Below are 20,393 nucleotides of genomic sequence, written 5' to 3' on the forward strand. Positions count from 1 at the left end.
AAACAGTGATAGATGTTTTCAGCAGAGCAAGGTGCCAGTAAGAAATACACTGACAGCCTGGCTGGGATGTGATAAAAGGCTGTTTCCACTCTGACTTTACAGTAAAAGCCTCTGCAGGAGCTCAGACTCGTGAGCAGCTTCCCAGTTACAAGTGCTGGGGGAAGCTATGGAGCTTGAGGTTTTGCAGTGCCAGGACTGATGTTGTGTTTGGAGCAGAAGATGCAGGCTCCTGTGAGCTAAGGGCTCATAATCCCACAGGCTTAATACAACCTTTAGGCCTGTGTTGGGAGTTGCTGGGAGTCTTTCAGACCAGACAGCAAGGAGAGAAGATGCTTGAGGCAGATGAGCATTGCTGGACCAGCTGCAGCGTTTGGGGTGGCAGAGATGTGGTAGGGCTGCACAGCACTGAAACAAAGCACTTGCTGCTCCACATGGATGTTATTTGAAATTGCACAGAAAGCAAAACAACACTTCTCTAGTCCTGTGGCTTGCACTCTGTTTTCACCTCTGCCCTTTTCCCTCATGGCTGTGTTGAGTGTGCTCAGAGGTAAAGGAGTGGCTGCTCCTTGCCCCCTGGGGCAGGCTGTGTTGGTGAGCGGCTGCAAATGCAGAGCTGATGGTGGTAGGAGAAGAACACTCACAAAATGAGAGGTGTGCAGCCTTTGGGAGACCTCTCCTAGAACTTAATGCTCTCTTTGCACTAATGTTGCTGCATTTGACAAGATTTCAGTGGTGGCAGTGGCCTTGCGAAAATTTAAGGTATTCTAAGAGAAGACCAAAAGCTGGTTTGTTGGTTTTGTTGGGTTTGTTTTTGTTTTGGTTTTGGTTTTTTTTTTTTTTGTTTTTGTTTTTTTTTTTTTTTCTAGCAGTGAGGCTTTACTTTTCAAGGGAAAAAAATGGTTTGATGAGAGGAAAAAAAAATCTGATGCATCCTGGAGATAAAAATATCATGTTCCCTGAGTTAAAAGTAATAATTCTATGGAGTTTTGTAGAGAAGAAACATTTCAAGGCTGAAGAAAGAAGACCAGAAATATTGCAAATGTCTCTTTTTTTCTTCTTCTTCTTCTCCTTACAGACAAAAATCTTTTCTCCCTGCTCTGCTTTGTGCAGACAATCCCACCCACCTCTGAGCTCAGGACTGCTCTCCCAGTGGGGCTGCTTCTGCCCAGCACAGTTTTTAGCAGCCAGCTTGAGTGGACAAGGGCTGCAGATGGGGACAACCCCTGGGAGGCCCTGCAGGCGAGGGGTGCAGCACATCCTGCCATGGGGAAGGCAGAGTGCTGCAGCTGGTTCCATTTTTCTATCAACTCACCTCCTCCTTTGCCTGGAGGATCAAAAGTGGTTGAGGTGGGGAGAAGGAGAGTCTTAGGAGAGGAATCCCAGCAGGGAGGTGGTGCAGAATTCAGTCATTTGTTTCATCTGCTGTCACCTAGTTGCCTTCTTTTGCAAAGCTCCATTTACTTCATTTCCCTTCTGTTGCTCCCACCCGCTGCCAGTGCTGGGGCAGAGATGGAATTTCTCTGCTGTTTGCAGAACAGATTATTTAATTTGTAGGAATGCAAGCAGGTCAAACTCCTTTGTGTTTTCCCTTCCAGGGCCGCAAACCTGGCTACTTCTCGTTCCTGGATCCTTTTTCCCCTGGTGTCTGGCTCTTCATGCTGCTCGCCTACCTGGCTGTCAGCTGCGTCCTCTTCTTGGTGGCTCGGTAATGCTGCTGGCGGTGCCTTTCCCTTCCTCACGATGCCATCTAGCGTCATGCTCCCAGACCCGTGGGTGAGGGGTGGGTAGGGGGACACAGGGACATCCCCCAGGCCATCAATGTGGAGGAAGCAGTAAGGTGTGTGGGCAGAAACATCTCAGCCCTCTGCTCTTTGCCAGCTGGGGACTGAGGCATTACTGCTGAGTGCCTGCGCAGGCACATTGCTGATGCATTTCACAGGATGCCAGGTCAGAAGGGACCCCAAGGATCATCTGGTTCAACCTTTCTGGGGGATAGTGGAGTTAAAATGAGGTAGCCCAGCACCCTGGCAAGCTGAGGTTTCAAACTGCCCAGTGCAGGGGAATCCTGCTTCCCTTGGGAGATGATTCCAATCTCTAACTGGTCTCATGGGGAAACCTTTTCTCCTGGAGTCCAATCTCCCCAGCAGTAACTTGTCCCCATCACCCCTTCTCTCTTCCCTGTGACTCCTTGTGGAAAGGAGTCTCCATCCTCCTGGCAGCCCCCCCTTTATGTACTGGTCCATGGCAATAAGATCTCCCCTAAGCCTTCTCCTTTCAAGGCTGAGCAAATCCAGCTCTCTCAGCCTTTCCTCATATGGCAGCCTTTGAATGGCCCTTGGCATGGCAGTCACAGGGCAAGCAGGAGCATTGTTCAGGAGTGTGCTTGGCCATGGTGGTGGGGGCCAGTGCCGAGAGCTTTCTGGGAAGGGTGGGAAGTTTAGGAGTAGAGCTGGTGCTGTGCAAATGGTGCTGCTCCCCACAGATGCTTCATCTGCAACAGGTAAACCAACCACTTGTCTTGAACAGGAAAGGTGGAGGCTGCTAGATATAAGAGAGTGAATTCAAAGATATTTAATGCAAACTCCGGTAGTGATGTTAGGTTCCTCTGGCTCTTTAAAACCCAGTGTGTACAGAAGAAGAAAGTTCATTAACATCTTTCAGCAGCCTCTTGGTTGATGTGCAGAGCCTCACTTGACAGCACTCAGTTCTGTTTCCCTATGATTAATTTAAATTAGCTTAAAAATACATCACTGAGTGCTTGTCCAAAGCAGGCCCAGGGTCCATGCTCATTTCTCTTTTCCCTGACCTCCTAGCAAAGTGTTTATGGTTGGTGACATAGATGGGCCTCTTCAGACAGAGATGAAGTGTGTCCTGGCAGTGTGTGTCCTGGCAGTGTGTGCCAAAGACGTGCTCAGGGCTTGGCAGCTCTTTCAGGACATGCTTCATACCCAATTCTTGTTGTCATCCTGGCAAGCCTTTAATGGTGTCTTCAAATGCTGTTGCAGCCTCAGTGACGTGGTTCTGGAGACACCATTGAAGAAAGCAGACCACTCTCTGTGGACTGACATTTGCTGCCTCTTTAGTCCCCTCCTCATGGTTTAAATAAGATCCTCCAGAAAGGTGCCTGTGCACAGCTTCCTGCTGGAGATGGAGGTGTGGGTGCTGCTCTCTGCCTTGCTCAGCACTGAGGAGCTTTTGAACCCTCTGAACTGCAGAAGATTCTCCCAGAGCAGTGCTTACTACTGCCAGTGATTGATGCAGATGTAGAGAGCCTCCAGGAAAAAAGCTCTGCCTCACTGGCATCACAGTGAAGTAGGAGATGAAGAAACAACACTAAGCACCACATTTTGGTGAATTCTGTGTGAGCTGGCAGAGCCCTGCAGCTGGATGGCAATAGCCCCAAAATGACCCTCCCAGGCGCTGGCTGGGTTAACCATTAGCAATATAATGAACTGCAGCAAAGGAATTAGAAAACTTTCTTAGCAACCAGGGAGCTGATGATTGGAAACAGCCAAACAAGAGAGCTGGCCTACAGTCACTCCAGTGACAGGCTGCCAGTTCAGATTCCCACCTCTGTCCTGTCCCTGTGATGCTTTCAAATATCAGCACTTGGCTTCAAACTAGACCTGGGACCTAGACCTTGCTGAGGCAATCAAAACCTTCTCAGAGCAAGCATTTGCAGCAATGCAATTCACGATGGTGTGCTGCAGTCAGTTCTCACACACTGCACTTTTCAGCTTCCTATTGATGTTCATTCTCCAGCAGGGAACACAGCCAGGGATGTTTGACTTCAGTATCAGATCAAGACTGTGCACATGTTGAATAATGGTTGTGGTTGTCTATGGTATGAGTTTTGCACACAGGGCTCCAGCCTCCCTGCAGCCCACCCATGCTCAGATTTTCAACAAAGCCTCTCAAAACTTTTGCAAATCTTTACAAGGAAGCCTCTGGCTTCTCAGTCTTAGAGCAAGCACTTCACACAGCTCTGTGCCCTGGGCATCAATTGACAGCAAAGAGTTTCCTCCTCAGGAATATCTCCCTCCAGGAGAGAGAGGGCTTCACAGCTTTGCTTTTTTTTTTTTTTCCTCTTTGCTAGTTTTCCCTGAAGTGCTTCATTTCCCACTGAATTACCTGAGCTATCCATTTCCTGTCATTTTAGATTGACACCCTACGAGTGGTACAGCCCTCACCCCTGCTCCCAAGGCAGGTGCAATCTTCTGGTGAATCAGTACTCTCTAGGCAACAGCTTGTGGTTTCCAGTGGGAGGATTCATGCAGCAAGGCTCCACCATTGCCCCCCAGGCATTATCCACCCGCTGTGTCAGTGGAGTCTGGTAAGGAGCTCAGCCCTCCTCCCGAGGAAGGCTTCTCTGTGGGTCTGTTCTGGCCAGGAGCAGATGAGAGGCAGGGGATGGGGACAGAGGTCAGATTCAGTCCGTGGGGAAATCTCAGGTCACTGTCTTCACTTCCCTTTCCCTAGGTGGGCATTCACCTTGATCATCATCTCCTCCTACACAGCCAATCTGGCTGCCTTCCTCACGGTGCAGCGGATGGACGTGCCCATCGAGTCTGTGGATGACCTGGCTGACCAGACAGCCATCGAGTACGGCACCATCCATGGTGGCTCCAGCATGACCTTCTTCCAAGTAAACCCTGTTCTTTGCTAACTGGGGCAGGGGGTGCAGAGGGCACCCTTTAGTCAGATTGGGATGGCACCCCAGTTTCTGTCATGGAGAGGACCTCTGGAGAGACCCTTGGCTGCTTTGGGTACACAGAACTGGGCTAGATCCACAGTGGGTGATGATGGGGTGAATGGTGGAGGACAGGGAGGGCTGGGTTTGTAACACAGCAGCTGGGATGCTCTTGGGATGCTGGAAGACTAGGGTCACGGCATCGGGAATGTTTCCAGGGAAGGGCCACGAGGATGATCAGAGGGCTGGAGCACCTCTTCTATGAGGACAGACTGAAAGAGTTGGGGCTATTCAGTCTGGAGAAGAGAAGGCTCCGAGGTGACCTTCCTGTGGTCTTCCAGTATCTGAAGGGGGCTACAAGGAAGCTGGTGAGGGACTTTTTAGGGTGTCAGGGAGTGACAGAACTAAGGGGAATGGGGGAAAAATAGAAATGGGTAGATTCAGATTGGATGTTGGGAAGAAGTTTTTCCCCGTGAGGGTGGTGAGACACTGGAACAGGTTGCCCAGGCAGGTGGTAGAAGCCTCATCCCTGGAGGTTTGTAAGTCCAGGCTGGATGTGGATCTGAGGAACCTGATCTAGTGTGAGGTGTCCTGCCTATGGCAGGGGGGTTGGAACTGGCTGATCCTTGAGGTCCCTTCCAACCCTAACAATTCTATGACTCTATCTGTGCTGGACCCTGGAGCAGAGGACTTAGAAAGCAGCTTAACCCTTTGGGTGTCACCATGTGGATGGGAAAGTGCATCCCTGCACCCCAGCAGTGACACGACACAGTCTCCATTTCCATAGGTCTCTCTGCACTTTGGATGCGATCTCAGCCTTTATGTGAGTGTCTCAGGCTGGGTAAGCAAAGGGACGTTGGCAGACCTCAGCTAGGCTGGCACATGTCACAGTGCTGGAGTCTTGCAGGTGGTCAGTGGCACTGAGAACAAGTCAGCCAAGTGTATGCAAAGGTATGCAGGCCACTTAGCCTAATTTAATTTTTATCTTCTCTGCTCTATCCAGAAGGGAAATAAATGAGTGAATCTTTTTCTGCTGTGCTCTGAATGCACAAAGAACTGCTTCAGGATTATTTATTTATTACTTGTTGAAATTCTGAGTGGAGATAAAGCTTTTCTCACTTTTTTTTCCCCCCTCTGAGTCTGAACTGAATTAGAAAGCATGAGAAATCTCTCAAGTGAGCCTGAGCTTTTCAACCCAACTTTACACCCTTCGGGGGGTTGGTAGAAAGCTACTTTTAAGCATAGCATTACATCTAAAATAAGCTGAACAGAGCCCAAGTGACTGAGGTGGTTGTATGTGAGGCACTTGCTTAGTTCTTTTCAGTAAGGCTTTCAAGTTTAAAAATCCTGACTGTGGCTCTCTGCTGCCTGCCAGGTGCTGCTACCAGAGAAGGAATTAGCAGGAGATGTTCTTGCACCATTTGCAATGCCTTAAACTATGTTGGGATCCACTTGGCTTGTGGTTTAACACTGGTGGGTCAAACACAGTGAGGAATTAAGCAGATATGGCTGAGGCTGTCTTCACCACCCCTCACTTCCTGGTGTCCATGAGGCATTTGTCCACTGCTGAAGCATCTTGCCTTGTAACCTGTCCTGGCAGCTGTTTCTCCTGGCACTAACACACAGGGTTAAGGTTTTAAAGCACAGTGAATCAGGTACAAACATGCACCCTGCTCATCTGTCTCCTGTCTCTTGCCCAAGAGACTGCACCCAGGGGACAGAGCTGGACAGATGAGGACAGTAATTAGGTTGACAGCAGATTCCCTGAGGCTCTCCAGCATCACTGGCCAGGCACAGAAAATGATCCCTTGAAAGTGTGGTGGCAGGAGGGGCCTGACAGCATGGCACATAGCTACCACCTTGGCCAGGAGGGGAGGTGGTGTAAAGGATTCTGTGTGCTGCAGAGATGCAAGGTGAGGGAAAAGCAGCAAGCTGAGAAATGTGGACCTGAGTGTGTTTATCTTCAGGCTTTGTGCACACAGGTTTCAGTCTTTGCTCAGCACAGGCAAGAGACATTGAGTGTGATTGGCTCTTCTCTCAGTCAAACCAAGCTGGCTTCAACCACTAGCAAAGTCTGAGGATTTGGGGCTGTTGAGCTTTGGTTTAGTTTGGTTACCTTATAGTTTGAGTTCAGTCAAGAAAAAGACTCCAGTTCTCTTAAGCAGGTACTTTGATTTGCCTCGCAGGGGGGTGAACCAAAACCTGGATTTAGAAAGCAGCAAGCCCCAGGGAGCTTTAGTGCTAACCCCAGCCCTCAGTGCCCTCCTCGGGGTGATGATGCCTGACTCTGACACTGGTGAACTGTCAAGCACAAGGTTCTAGTGACAGACAGCAGAGGCTGAGCTCTGTGGGGAGCACTGGGTGGTTTAAATCAGGCAAGCACAAGCTGTCTCTTCTGGCTTTTTTTTTTTATGTGTGTGGTTTTGATATGGTGTTGTGGAAACTTTTTATTTGTCCAAAATTGAATTTATACAAAGAGCTTTGCTGGAACTTATTGGCATTTCATGCCCAGCCTTGCCAACAAATTCTCAAATCTGCAAAGGCATTTTGGGCCTCTCAATCTCATGGAAATAAATGAAAGTTAGGCATTTAATTCCTTTTTGAATCTGGTATGAAATCTGCTTTGACTTTTTTCCGCAGATTGCATGGGGTTGGAAGGGGCCTTCAAAGGGCATCTTGTCCAATCCCCCTGCAGTCAGCTGAGACACCTTCAACTACATCAGGCTGCCCAGGGCCACAGCAAGGCTGTCTCAAGGGATGGGGCCTCAACCACATCCTTGGGCAACCTGTTTCAGCATTTCATCACTCTCATTGTGAAGAACTTCCTCCTGATGTCCAACCTAAATCTCCCCTGCTCCAGTTTCAAATCATTGCCCCTTCTCCTATCATCACAAGCTTTTCTAAACAGTCTCTTGCCGGCCTTCCTGTAGGTCCCCTTCAGATATTGAAAAGCAGCTATAAGGTTTCCCCAGAGCCTTTTCTTCTCCAGGCTGAACAGCCCCAACTCCCTCAGCCTGTCTTCATAGAAGTGGTGCCCCAGCCCTCAGATCAACTTTGTGTCCCTTCTCTGAACCCTCTCCAGCAGGTCCACATCTCTCTTATGCTGGGGGTCCCATAGCTGGACACAGTACTGCAGGTGAGGTCCAAGCAGAGCAGAGTCACCAAATCACCTCTCTCAACCTGCTTTTATGGACTGTTTTCATAGCGGTGTCTAATCTGGGGTCTGGAACACAGCCCTGTGAGCAATGGTTGAGGGAGTTGGGGCTGTTTAGCCTGGAGAAGAGGAGGCTCAGTGGAGACCTTATTGCTGAAAGGTGGGGGTTGGTCTCTTCTCCCAGGCAACCAGCAACAGAACAAAAGGACACAGTCTCAAGTTGTGCTGAGGGAAGTTTAGGCTTGATCTTAGAAAGAAGTTCTTCACAGCAAGAGATTGGCCATTGGAATGGGCTGCCCAGGGAGGTGGTGGGATCGGTGTCCCTGGAGGTGTTTTAAGAAAAGCCTGGATGAGGCACTTAGTGCCATGCTATGGTTGATTAGTTATGGTTGGGTGATCGGTTGGATTTGATGATCTTGGAGGTCTCTTTCAACCTGGTTGATTCTGTGATCAAGATGCCCTTACCTGGAATACTGCATCCAGTTTTGGACTCCCCAGTTCAAGAGGGACAAGGAGAGAGTCCAGTGAGAGAGCTACCAGGATGGTTAAAGGATTGGAGCATGTGTCCTGTGAAAAGATGCTGAGAGCCCTGGGGCTTTTTTTTCTGGAGAAGAGAAGACTGAGAGGGGATTTAATAAATGTTTACAAATATCTGAGGGCTGGGGGTCAAGAGGGAGGGGACAGGCTCTGCTCTGTTGCATCCTGTGATAGGACAAGGGGCAATGGGTATAAATGACAGCACAGGAGGTTCCACGTCAACATGAGGAGGAACTTCTTCACTGTGAGGGTCACAGAGCACTGGAACAGGCTGCCCAGAGAGGTTGTGGAGTCTCCTTCTCTGGAGACTTCAGTCCCATCTAGATGTGTTCCTGTGTGACCCGTGCTGGATTCTATGGTCCTGCTTTGGCAGTGGGGTTGGACTGGATGATCTCTGGAGGTCCCTTCCAACCCCTAACATCCTGTGAGCCTATGATGACCCTTAGCTGAGCTTGCCCCTGCCCTCTTCCTGCCGCAGAACTCGCGCTACCAGACCTACCAGCGGATGTGGAACTACATGTACTCCAAGCAGCCCAGCGTCTTCGTCAAGAGCACGGAGGAAGGGATCGCGCGGGTGCTGAACTCCAACTACGCCTTCCTGCTGGAGTCCACCATGAACGAGTATTACCGTCAGCGCAATTGCAACCTCACCCAGGTCGGGGGCCTTCTGGACACCAAGGGCTACGGGATTGGCATGCCCGTCGGTAGGCAGTGAAGAACAATTCTCTAGTCCTTCTCAGCTGGCGGCAGAGGACCGGAGCGTTTGAAAGGCTTGAACCCGGCTCTAAAGCCAACGTCACGTTTCACAGCTCTGCTACCCAGGGGGCATTTATTTAATTTTTTTTTTCCCCTTCTACTTTTTCTTTTCTTTTTTTCCTTTTTTTTTTTTCCCCCTTTTAAAAATCTCAGGTTGAAACTGTGGTGGGGTGAAATTATCCCCCCACCCCACCAACTTCAAATTGCCAGACCAGCTCAGGTGAAAGCAAATGAAGCTGCATTTACAAGCAAAACCACAAGCTAAAATATGGAGTGCAATGAATATGTAGAAAATGGACAATACTTAACAATTTGTAGGCAATATTTACAATTTATAGGCAATATTTACAATTTATAGGCAATAATTACAATTTATAGGCAATACTTACAATTTATAGGGAATATTTACAGTTTACAGACAATATTTACAACTTATAGGCAATATTTACAGTTTTTAGGTAATATTTACAATTTATAGACAATATTTATGGGTTTTAGGCAGTATTTACAATTTATAGGCAACATTTACAATTTATAGGCAATATTTACAGTTTATAGACAATATTTACAATTTATATGCAATATTTTCAGCTTATAGACAATATTTGCAACTTACAATATTTACTCTTTATAGGCAATATTTACAATTTGTATGAAATATTTACTCTTTATAGGCAATGTTTACAATTCGCATGCAATATTTACAGTTTACAGACAATATTTACAACTTACAATATTTGCTCTTTATAGGCAATATTTACAATTTGTATGCAATATTTACAGTTTATATACAATATTTACAATTTATAGGCAATGTTTACGATTTATAGGCAATGTTTACAATTTACAGGCAATATTTACAATTTATAGACAGTATTTACAATTTACAGGCAATATTTACAATTTATAGACAGTATTTACAATTTATATACCATATCTACAATTTATAGACAATACTTACAATTTATAGACAGTATTTACAATTTATAGACAATGCTTACAATTTATAGACAGTATTTACAATTTATAGACAATGCTTACAATTTATAGACAGTATTTACAATTTATAGACAATGCTTACAATTTATAGACAGTATTTACAATTTATAGACAATGCTTACAATTTATAGACAGTATTTACAATTTATAGACAATGCTCTACAATTTATAAGCAGTATTTACAATTTATAGACAATGCTTACAATTTATAGACAGTATTTACAATTTATAGACAATGCTTACAATTTATAGACAGTATTTACAATTTATAGACAATACTTACAATTTATAGACAGTATTTACAATTTATAGACAATACTTACAATTTATAGACAGTATTTACAATTTATAGACAATACTTACAATTTATAGACAGTATTTACAATTTATATACAATATCTACAATTTATAAGCAATATTTACAATTTATAGACAATATTTACAATTTACAGGCAGTATTTACAATTTATATACCTTAGTTACCATTTATATACCATATTTACAATTTATATACCATAGTTACCATTTATATACCATATTTACAGTTTATATGCAATATTTAAAATTTATATGCAATATTTACAATTTATTTGCACTATATCCAATTCATAAACAGCACAAGAACCCCCCTGGACAAAGCAGGGGGTTATCAACAGCTTCCCCCTCCCTGCTTCCTTCCCTCCCCCTGTACAGAGGACAAGAGAAAGAGCAGAGAGTAGCTTTGTTAGTACTTAGCCACAACAAAGCACCGCAGCCAAGGTCAGCAAAGCCAGCAGAAGCCAGAGCTGGGACCTGCCAGAGTGAAGGGAGTTAAAAGACAGAAAGTTAGTTTACACATCTAACTTTATGTTGGTTTTCAGACCAATGGGGTTATTTAGACCTTACCACTATTTTCCTCTATACATCCAAAGGTCATTTATTTACGTTGTCTCACTTTCTGTTCAAGATCTGTGGAAAATTTCCTAGGCACAGCCTAAAACTGCCACAAAACCCAAATCCATTGCAATTGCCCAAGGTGCACACTCAGAGCTAGATGTACAAGAAGACCCTGCTTTGGTCCAGAGCCCTGTGACACGTGACTGTGGTTCTTTAAATAATTAATGTCAAAGACATTTCCAAATTGCTGCTTGTTTTCTGCATATCTGCTCTTTGCTGACTGTTTCCCAGTGGTTTTCGATTGTCTTGTGCTCCTTATTTTGTCTCAGAAGTGCTGTAAAAGTGATACTCTTGTAGTTTTTAGCACAAGTTTCTTAACAGCTGGTGGGTTCTTGTGGTGGGTTGAAATTACACCACCACCACGCCAACTAATTTGGAGAAAGTACCCCCAAAATAAAAGTGCCAGACTAGCTCAGAAGGTTTTGGAAGCAAATGAAGCTCTATTTACCAGCAAACTAAAATCTAGAAACATGAAATGAAATGAATAGGTACCAAATATACAGTCTATGTGCAATATAGATATATTCACAATTTATAAACACAGAAACTCCTCAGCCCCCCCTGGATGCATCCAGGGGACCTGTTCACCTCCTTTCCCACTCCATCCCTCCTCCCTGTTAGCTCACACAGTAGCCAAAACAGAGATATCCCTGGCAAGGCCATGGAAGAGAGAGAAAAGTTGCAAGCAGAAGGGAGAAAAGAAGAAAAGAGAGAACTCTTTATGCCTCTGCTCTCTATTCCCATTAGCAATCAAATGAATTCCATAGACCTTAGCATTATTTTCCTTTTACATCCAATGGTAATTTTATTTCACTTTCAGTCTTTGCAGTCAGGGGCTAGGCTAAAGTTCCCCCTTTGAACTGCAACAGTTCTGAAACCTCCAGGACAGAAAACTGAACAATTCAGTGACTATCTTTGCTACTAATCAGGTTTAACAAATGCAGAGGTTTTTGTCTTTCAAATATGAGAGCTAGAAAGAGAACATCATCTCCCAGGGCAGCATGGAGAAAAAAGGATGCAGCAGTTGCTATTCCAAGTGATCTGCTGATCTTTTGGCCAGTCTCACAGGCTCAGGAAGCTGTGCTCTTGACCTTTAAGTCCCCACACTTAGCAATAGGGAGTTAAGGTGAATTACGTAAGAACTGTCACAGACACTACAGTTTAGCTAACATGCATAAGCTTGTAAAGTCACAGTAACCTGATCAGGAGTACAAATCCTCACTTTCAGGACTAAATTTGTTCTGACATTGTCTTGTTAAACAGTGAAACTGTAGCAGATAAGAAGAGCAGAAAGCTGCTTGCTGGGACAATAGTGCAGGGTTACCAGGGGAGCAGCAGCCTTTCCCACGGCCCTTCTTTGGGATCTCTAGGAGCAGACACCATCCAGAGTGCAGCTGAAGTTGGTGCTGAGCACAGGAACAAACCTCCTCTACCCCAGCTTGCATATAGCTTGAATTTGCTGTTGATACGGTGCACCACTTTGAGGGATGGAGTCTTAGAGCAAGGTGGAATGACAGGAGAAGGACCTTCATGGTCTGGAGGAGCAGCAGTTCCTGGAGTTCAGAATGTGCCCCTGGAGACAAAGCTTCCCCTTGTAAGAGCTTCCCCTCTTCAAATGGCCTGTGAGGGTCTTGGTGGACAGGAGACATTACCATCTGCAAGTGACATGCACCAGCTGGCAGTCCCAGCAGGGAGGCTGCAGGTTTCAGGGGCTTACATGGACTGAAGCCCCTTCCAAAGCGTTCAGAGATGAGCTTCTGTAGTTGGGCACACTGGCAGGGCATGGTGGTGGGGATGAGTGGGGAGGAAGGCTGGCTGAGGCAGGGCCTTACCATGGTACCTCTTGGTGTTGCAGGCTCCGTGTTCCGTGATGAGTTTGACCTGGCCATTCTCCAACTGCAAGAGAACAACCGCCTGGAAATCCTGAAGAGGAAGTGGTGGGAAGGAGGGAAATGCCCCAAAGAGGAGGACCACAGAGCCAAAGGTAAGCCAAGCTGCTCTCTGGGACCAAGAAGTAGAAGCATCCTTGCCAGCAGTGGAAGGATGAATGTCCATCTGCACATGAGGGTTTCTGCCCAAGAATTGCTTTTTCCCCTTCCTCTGACCTGAGATTCCTTCCTTCACAATTCAAGGAGAAAGCCAAACAGCTCTGCTCTACCTCATGCTGTGTGTTTTTGCCTGGGGCAGAGATAGCAGGAGCAACCAAATGACAAATATTGGAGGCATATGGAGGGAAAATTAGCTTCTAATGAATGTCTGGGAAAATGGATGGCTAAAGGGATCAAACCAAAATCCTGGGTTCTTTCAAGGGAGATGTATGTCCACCACAGGCCCACTGGTTAATAGCTCCAAGTGAAAGGGCCTTTTAAACAGCCAGAGGAAGGGACACAGGGACATTATTAGTACATCTGTAGACTGAGGAGCAAATTCTTCTGGGTAATGCTATGCAAATTGCCAGAAAAGCTGCCACATTAGGCTGATGTCCTGGCGTGACAGCAGTTGCCAGCTTCATGCAGTTGCTGCATTCCTTAGTTTTGGCAGTCACCCTTTCCTCAGCAAGTGTTTTTGGAGAGGCCAGCAGGTCCCCCAGACGAAAGGACAATCTTCTGACCTTTCTGAAAGCAGAGATGGAGAGCCAAGGTGGACTCACCTTGGGTTTCCTTGCCATTGTAGCAGGTGTAGGGGTGTGTATCCATGCAGTTTACGAGCTAGGCTGGACAAGACCCCATAAGGACAGTGAACCTGTCCTCCTTGTTGAGCAGTGCTGCAAGCCTGGGCTGTTAATTTCAAGACAGAAGGTGTTGGCTCATTGTAAGACATCAGGGTAAGGCCTTAAGCTACTAAAGAAGTCTCTTTTGAAGGCAACATGGGAGTCTTTTTTTCTCCATGGACTGGGCAAAAAGCGACTGTAAAGTGGAATGTGGTCTTTGGGCTGTTTTGAGATGGCTTTGGATGGAGGTGGGCTCCTGGGCTGTTTGTGGCACTAGCAGGCGTGCTCTGTGAGCCTGGACAAGTTTTTCTGCTGTTTTGTGCCCTCTGTTAGGGCTCCCTTTCTCCACCTGGGAAATGAGGAAGGCTGTAGTCTGTTGGTATGTGTATATGGAGGAAGGAATTACTTCTGAGGTGAGCTTGGGAATGGGTGTCTCAAATGGCACTTAGGTAGAATGATAGAAGGGTAGAGAAAGAGGTTCTGGCTCTAAATTCAGATTTGAGAGCTGCTGAGAGGATGTCCTTTACCTTGGGTCTAAACTATGACTATGGGCTATGTTTTCTGCCCTGCCACTGCTGTCTTAGGGGAAACATCTGTACAAAGGGCTGATTTACAGAGTCACTCGATTGCTCCAGAGGCAATGCCAAAAGAATGACAGAGCAGGAGGGAGAAATGTGGCCTCCTAAGTTTTAGAACAAAACAGGTCAGCGATTTACAAGGATTTTGGTGAGATTTTATGTCTGACAGCCACGCAGAGATTAAGGCAATAAATCATTGATACTTACACTTTGATTTAATGTTATAGAGGGGAGAGGAAGATTTTTATAGATATTCCTGTTGAGTAATGGCCTCATACAGTCACCTCAGTGCAAAACATGACATGCTTTTTAGTAATCAATCCAATAATCAGTGGCCCAGTCCACCTGAGACCCAAACCCAACAAGCACAGGAGTGAAGAGCTGTTTGTTGGACTGTGTGTGCTGAGACCAGCCCTGCTCCCTGGCTCCTCTCATGGTCCTGTTCTGCAAGGCTGGACAGAGGCACAGGCTGCAGTTTTGGGGACAGAAGTCATGGTGGGAAGTGAGGTGACAGCCTCAGCTCTTGAAAAGCTCAGGCCAGGTTCTTGAGGGGTGCCTTTTCTGTGCAGCTGGTGAGCTTTCTGGTGCACAAGGTGTGGAGGAGAGGGCTGGAAGCCGGTGTGTGTGTGTGCAATTTAGTCCCTGCTCCAAATGAAGCTCTCTGCATGCAAAGCATTTGACCCAAGGTGGCTGAACAGCACCCACAGTCAGTACAAATGGGAGTCATCCTGTTACAAGCAAATTGTCTGAGGGGGTGAGATGAAATCACCCCTTGGAAGGAGCTGTTTCCTCCTCGTGGACCAGAGGGTGCTGGACAGAAAGCACCCAAAGATTCACAGAATGGTTTGGGCTGGAAGGGACCTTAAAGATCATCTAATTCCAATCCCCCTGCCATGGGCAGGGACACCTCACACCAGCCCAGGTTGCTCAAAGCCTCATCCATCCTGTCCTTGAACACCTCCATCGAGGGGGCATCCATGGCCTCCCTGGGCAACCTGCTCCAGTGTCTCCCCACCCTCACTGGAAAGAATTTCTTTCTAATATCCAGTCTAAATCTACCCAAACCCTAGGTGGCAGGGACTCCATTTGTTCACTGTACAGTGTTTGGTCCAGCTCTTGCTTGGAACCTCTCCTTGCTACTGCAATACAAAAAGCTGTAATCATTTTTCATCAGCACTTTGTAATGCAATCAAAGGAGCTTTTTCTTGGTGCCAGCTTCATTTAAAGCCCTTTCTTGTCTTCTTCATCTCATCTTCTTTAACAACATTGCTCATCTTCCTTTTCAAACTTCAAAGCAACTAGACCTGGGTGAATAATTTGCAGGGATTAATGTGCCCGATTGATCTCTCCTTTTTTTTTTTGTGCTCCTGTTTTCAGTTTGTCCACAAATTGCTTTGTACTCTCCTTCAATGTACTTGCTGTTTATCTGCAAAATCATCACTTCTGAGAAGGCTCTTTCGATCGTGCAGTTATTGCAAGTCACTCAGTTTGCCATCAGAGCCATGCAATTGGCTATTAATAGGACAGTGCTGGCTGTGTGGGTCTGGTCCCTGGCTGGGCAGATTTTTGGTCCCTGGCTGGGCAGATGCAATGCCAACTAAACAGCAAAGAGTTGGGATTTCTCTCCAGTGACGCTTGCTCTTTATGTTGTGCCTACCCTCTCCACAGCATTGTCCCTTCTGCTTTATTTCAGGCTTGGGAATGGAGAATATTGGTGGAATCTTCGTGGTTCTCATCTGTGGCTTAATCGTAGCAATCTTCATGGCAATGCTGGAATTTTTGTGGAGCCTTCGGCACTCTGAGCAGTCAGAGGTAGGAGCTGAGAGCATCCTGATTGGATAGGATGTGTTTATTGGTGTCTGCAGGGTGCTCAGCAGGGCAGTGCTCTGGAGCAAGTAATGCACCCAGGCTGAGCTGAGCATTGCTAGTAATGAGACACACCAGGCTAGGAGCTTTGGGCAGAGTCTAAAATTCACCAGCTTCTCATGCACTCCTACAAAGGCTGAGGCTGTAGGCTTGCTCCAAGGGCTTTTGGAGGGTACAAGGATGTGTACCATGGCCAGGTACACATGTCCAAGATCCCATCTTTCCTGGAGATGAGATCACCTGACGATTCTACCTGCAGTGGGTTTGGGTCTTGCATTGATTTGGGGATCCAGAACACAAGAGGCAGAATCTGTTGGGTTAAATCAAGTGTAACTGGCCAAGCATTGGAGTCAAAGCACCCAGATCAACCAACCCAGTGCCTAACACTTGGGCATCAGAACGCAGAGCAGACACAGCACTGCTGGGCTCACTCAGGTGCGAGCAGTACGTCTCGGGTCTGTCTTCCAGGTGTCGGTGTGCCAAGAAATGGTGACGGAGCTGCGCAACATCATTCTCTGCAAGGACAGTTTCCACCCTCGTCGGAGGCGAGGGGCAATGGTTCGGACTCGCCCTGTTCTCCCCGAGGAGCGCCGAGCCCGCAGCACAACCACGCTCAGCAACGGCAAGCTGTGCAGCGGGGGCGAGCCAGATCCCCTGGCACAAAGACTGGCACAAGAAGCTGCCCTGGTCGCCCGGGGGTGCACGCACATCCGGGTGTGCCCCGAGTGCCGCCGCTTCCAGGGCCTCCGGGCACGGCCGGCTGTGGGCTCGCCTGCGCGGAGCGAAGAGAGCCTGGAGTGGGAGAAGACCACCAACAGCAGCGAGCCTGAGTAACGCTGGTGCCCGGGGGGGAGGTCGAGGAGAGGAGGCATCCAGGTGGGCCGAGAGGGTCCTGTTCCATTTTACAGAACATGGACTTGTATAATGTCAACCCGTTTTTAAATTCAAAGCAGTTACCCAGCTTCTCCAGAGCAAGGCGCAAGCCTGGCCAGAGGCTCGGCTTTGGTTTTGGTGCCCAGGAGGATGAGCGTCTGCCCATGGCTCGGCGCAGCAGGGGCGAGCTCCTCCCGCTGGCCTGTCCCCAGCAGCTGTCTCGGTGCCACTGTGCGGCTCCCAGGTGGGGAAGGAGAGATGTGTTGGGTAAAGAGGTTACAGCAGATGCTGCCCACCGAGGGGCAAGAGCGGTTCTTGCAACTTCTCAACCCCCCAGGACCAGGAGAAAGGACGCTGGTGCTGTCTCCCCATCACGCAGACTTACCAGGGGATGTTCTCAAAGCGGGGGACCGGGGTGGGGAGGGTCTTTTTATTTGATGTGGATAAGGGATGGGAAGGGAGGAGCCATTATTTTGTTTCAGTTTATTTGGGGTATGTCAGGACCTAGTCTCCAAGGCACCAGGTTTCAGGTGCTGAACTCTTCATCCTATTCAGAGTGTGGCAGGTGGACGGAGGGGGAGGGGTGGGACACAGTCCCCGTGAGAAGCAGCATTTGCTGGAAGTCCATCTGAGGAGTTGTTCAAATACGTATATATATATAAATATATATATATGCATTGAGATATATATATTAAAATGCCAAAAAAAAAAAACAAAAACAAAAAAACACCCAACCAACAAACAGAGTGAACTCAAAGAGGCCTTGAAACGCCTGGAATTTCAGGGGTTCTGTGTCTTGTGTTTAGTTCTGGGGTTATCTTTTGCCTTTTTTTCTTTTTTTTTTCTTTTCTGTTTTTTTTTGGGATGCGGGTTGGGGGAGCCTTTAGAGGAAGGCGAGGTGGGAGCAGGAGAGAGTGGGGAGTGCTGGGGAAGGCTGCCCTTCCTGCCAGCCCAGGCAGGTGGCATTTGCTGCCCACAGTGGCTCCCCAAAGCGTCCATGGCCAGCGCTCTGCACGCTCCCAATGAAGTAACTCCGAGCTCTGCCCCGAGCTCACAACCTCCCCTTGTCCGTGACCCACGGAGCACCCTCCCCCTTGCAGGGTGACTTTACAGTCTGTGTCTAGCAGCCACGATGCCACCCAGCATTTGAGAAAACCATTAGCCCCGGGATCCGATGCAAGGAAAATATTTACTTCCCTAGCAACAACAGCAGCTCACCCTCTGCTTGGTACAGATGTGGGTTTTACATTGATGAGTTTCATTTTCTGATTGAAAAAACAAATTCTATGCAATTTCTGATTGTGAAAGGAAAGAGATGACAATGGAGAGGGGCAGGGGAGATAAAGCCTTGAGTGAAGGTTCATCCTGTTCTTGAATTGTTTTCTTTTCTTTTTTTGTTTCTTTTTTTTTTTTTTGTCTTGAATGTACTGAAATAAAAGATGTCCTTGTATAATCATGCTTTTTTTTTTTTTTTTTTTCTCTCTCTTTCCTTCCCTATCCACATTCGCAAAAGTCAGGAGACAGTTCCAGGCCTCTCTGCTCAGGGAGAAACCCAGCAAGTCCTACAGGAAGGCTGGAGAGGGACTTTTCACGAGGGTGTCTAGAGACAGGATAAGGAGGGAGTGGTTTGAAGCTGAGGGAGAGCAGAGATAGACTGGATCTGAGGAAAAAGTTCTTCAGTATAAGGGTGGTGAGGTTCTGGAATGAGTTGCCCAGGGAGGTTGTGGGTGGATGCCACCCACCTTGGAGGTGTTCAAGGCCAGGTTGGCTGAGGTCTTGAGTCTAGTTGAGAGCCATCCCTGCCCATGGCAGGAGGGTTGGAGTAGACGATCTCTGAGTTTCCTTCCAACCTAAGCCATTCTATGGTTCTCTGATGTTATTCTCTCCCTGACTAGTGAAGGTTCAAGTATGAGATGAGGAAAATCACAGTTTCACAGTATATCAGAGGCTGGAAGGGACCTCAAGAGATCATCAGGTCCAACCCCCTGCCAGAGCAGCATCACTTAGGGTAGTCTACACAGGAATGCATCCAAGTGGGTTTGGAAAGTCTTCAGAGAAGGAGACTCCACAACCCCCCTGGTCAGCCTGTTCCAGTGCTCTATCACCCTCACTGTAAAGAAGTTTCTCCTAATGTTGAGCTGAAATCTTCTCTGTTCAAGTTTGAACCCATTGTTCCTTGTCTTATCACTGTGAACCACCCAAAAGAGCCTGGTCCCCTCCACTTGACACCCACCCCTCAGATATTGATAGACATTGATCAGATCCCCTCTCAGCCTTCTCTTCTCCAGACTAAATAGCCCAGGGAAGCTGGAAAGCTTTGCCAGAGCCCAGGAAGTGGGGCCATGGGATCAGAGGGGCAGATTCTCAGTAAATCAGCCAAACCTCCATCCCTGCACTCTGCAAGGAGCCAGCCTTGGGCCTTCAAAGTTGTGACAGCAACACTAGAGACATCTGAGCGTGCCTGTGTTGTGTTTAAAGGCCGACACATTTTTACGAGCAGCAGAATATATTCATCAAAAAGCTGGTTTTTAAAATTTATTTACAGATTAGCAGAATAAAAGGCTTCATGAATCATTTATCAGACCTGATGTTTTTTTCACCCCTTCACTGCAGTGAATAAAGAGGAATCTTGACAGAGCCAGACATTATTCCTCTGCTTCTCCGAAGACCTTGCAGTCATCTGCTCAGACAGAGGATGTCAGGGAGGAAAAAACTAAATTATAAACCACCTGGTTTCTCAATATCTTTGCTTTTTCTCTCTCCTGTTACCTTGCCCCACCTATATGGTATGTAGGTCTGTATTTTAAGATTTTTTTTTTCATGTCCCTCTTGCCTTCTTTTGTTTCTGGTTTAATTTTTGGGGTATTGGTTCTTTTGAATGTCACAGAAACACAGGGTGTTAGGGGCTGGAAGGAACCTCCAAAGACCATCTAGTACAACCCCCCCTGCCAGAGCAGGATCACTTAGAGCAGAAACGGACCTCAGAAGAGGAGTGGGTGGCTAAAAGCTGCTGTCATTTGGATGTCTTTTCTAGTGGCTTTACAGGTCCTGCATTTTCTGCTCACTGGCAAATGCAGGTTTAACACAGGAGGGAGGTGGAAGCAGACAGCATTATGCATATGTCTGGGTTTGTGCTCATATACATTTGCATACCCAGATGGGTTTACATCTCACATGTTCTCTCTCTTGCCAGTTTTTGCTCTCATCTTTGAAACCATTGTGAGGGTTGTCTTGCTCAGCCAGTCCCAATGCTAATGCAGTTCAAGATCTGGAGTGGTTTGCTGTCCAAAAGGC

General features: G+C 47.1%; 1 protein-coding gene across 1 annotated transcript in view; it reads left to right on the forward strand.

Moving 5' to 3' along the window:
* GRIK4 (glutamate ionotropic receptor kainate type subunit 4) overlaps positions 1-17,060 on the forward strand; it is a 146,177-nt gene extending 129,117 nt beyond the window's left edge. The window contains exons 13-19 of the mRNA XM_054395622.1: positions 1,596-1,705; positions 4,160-4,333; positions 4,480-4,645; positions 8,860-9,085; positions 12,928-13,056; positions 16,054-16,172; positions 16,695-17,060. Of these exons, the coding sequence (XP_054251597.1) occupies positions 1,596-1,705; positions 4,160-4,333; positions 4,480-4,645; positions 8,860-9,085; positions 12,928-13,056; positions 16,054-16,172; positions 16,695-17,060 (1,290 nt within the window). The remainder of the gene's footprint in view (positions 1-1,595; positions 1,706-4,159; positions 4,334-4,479; positions 4,646-8,859; positions 9,086-12,927; positions 13,057-16,053; positions 16,173-16,694) is intronic.
* The last annotated feature ends 3,333 nt before the right edge of the window (positions 17,061-20,393 follow it).

Source organism: Indicator indicator, chromosome 34, assembly GCF_027791375.1.
Source record: "Indicator indicator isolate 239-I01 chromosome 34, UM_Iind_1.1, whole genome shotgun sequence".
Classification (NCBI taxonomy): Eukaryota; Metazoa; Chordata; class Aves; order Piciformes; family Indicatoridae; genus Indicator; species Indicator indicator.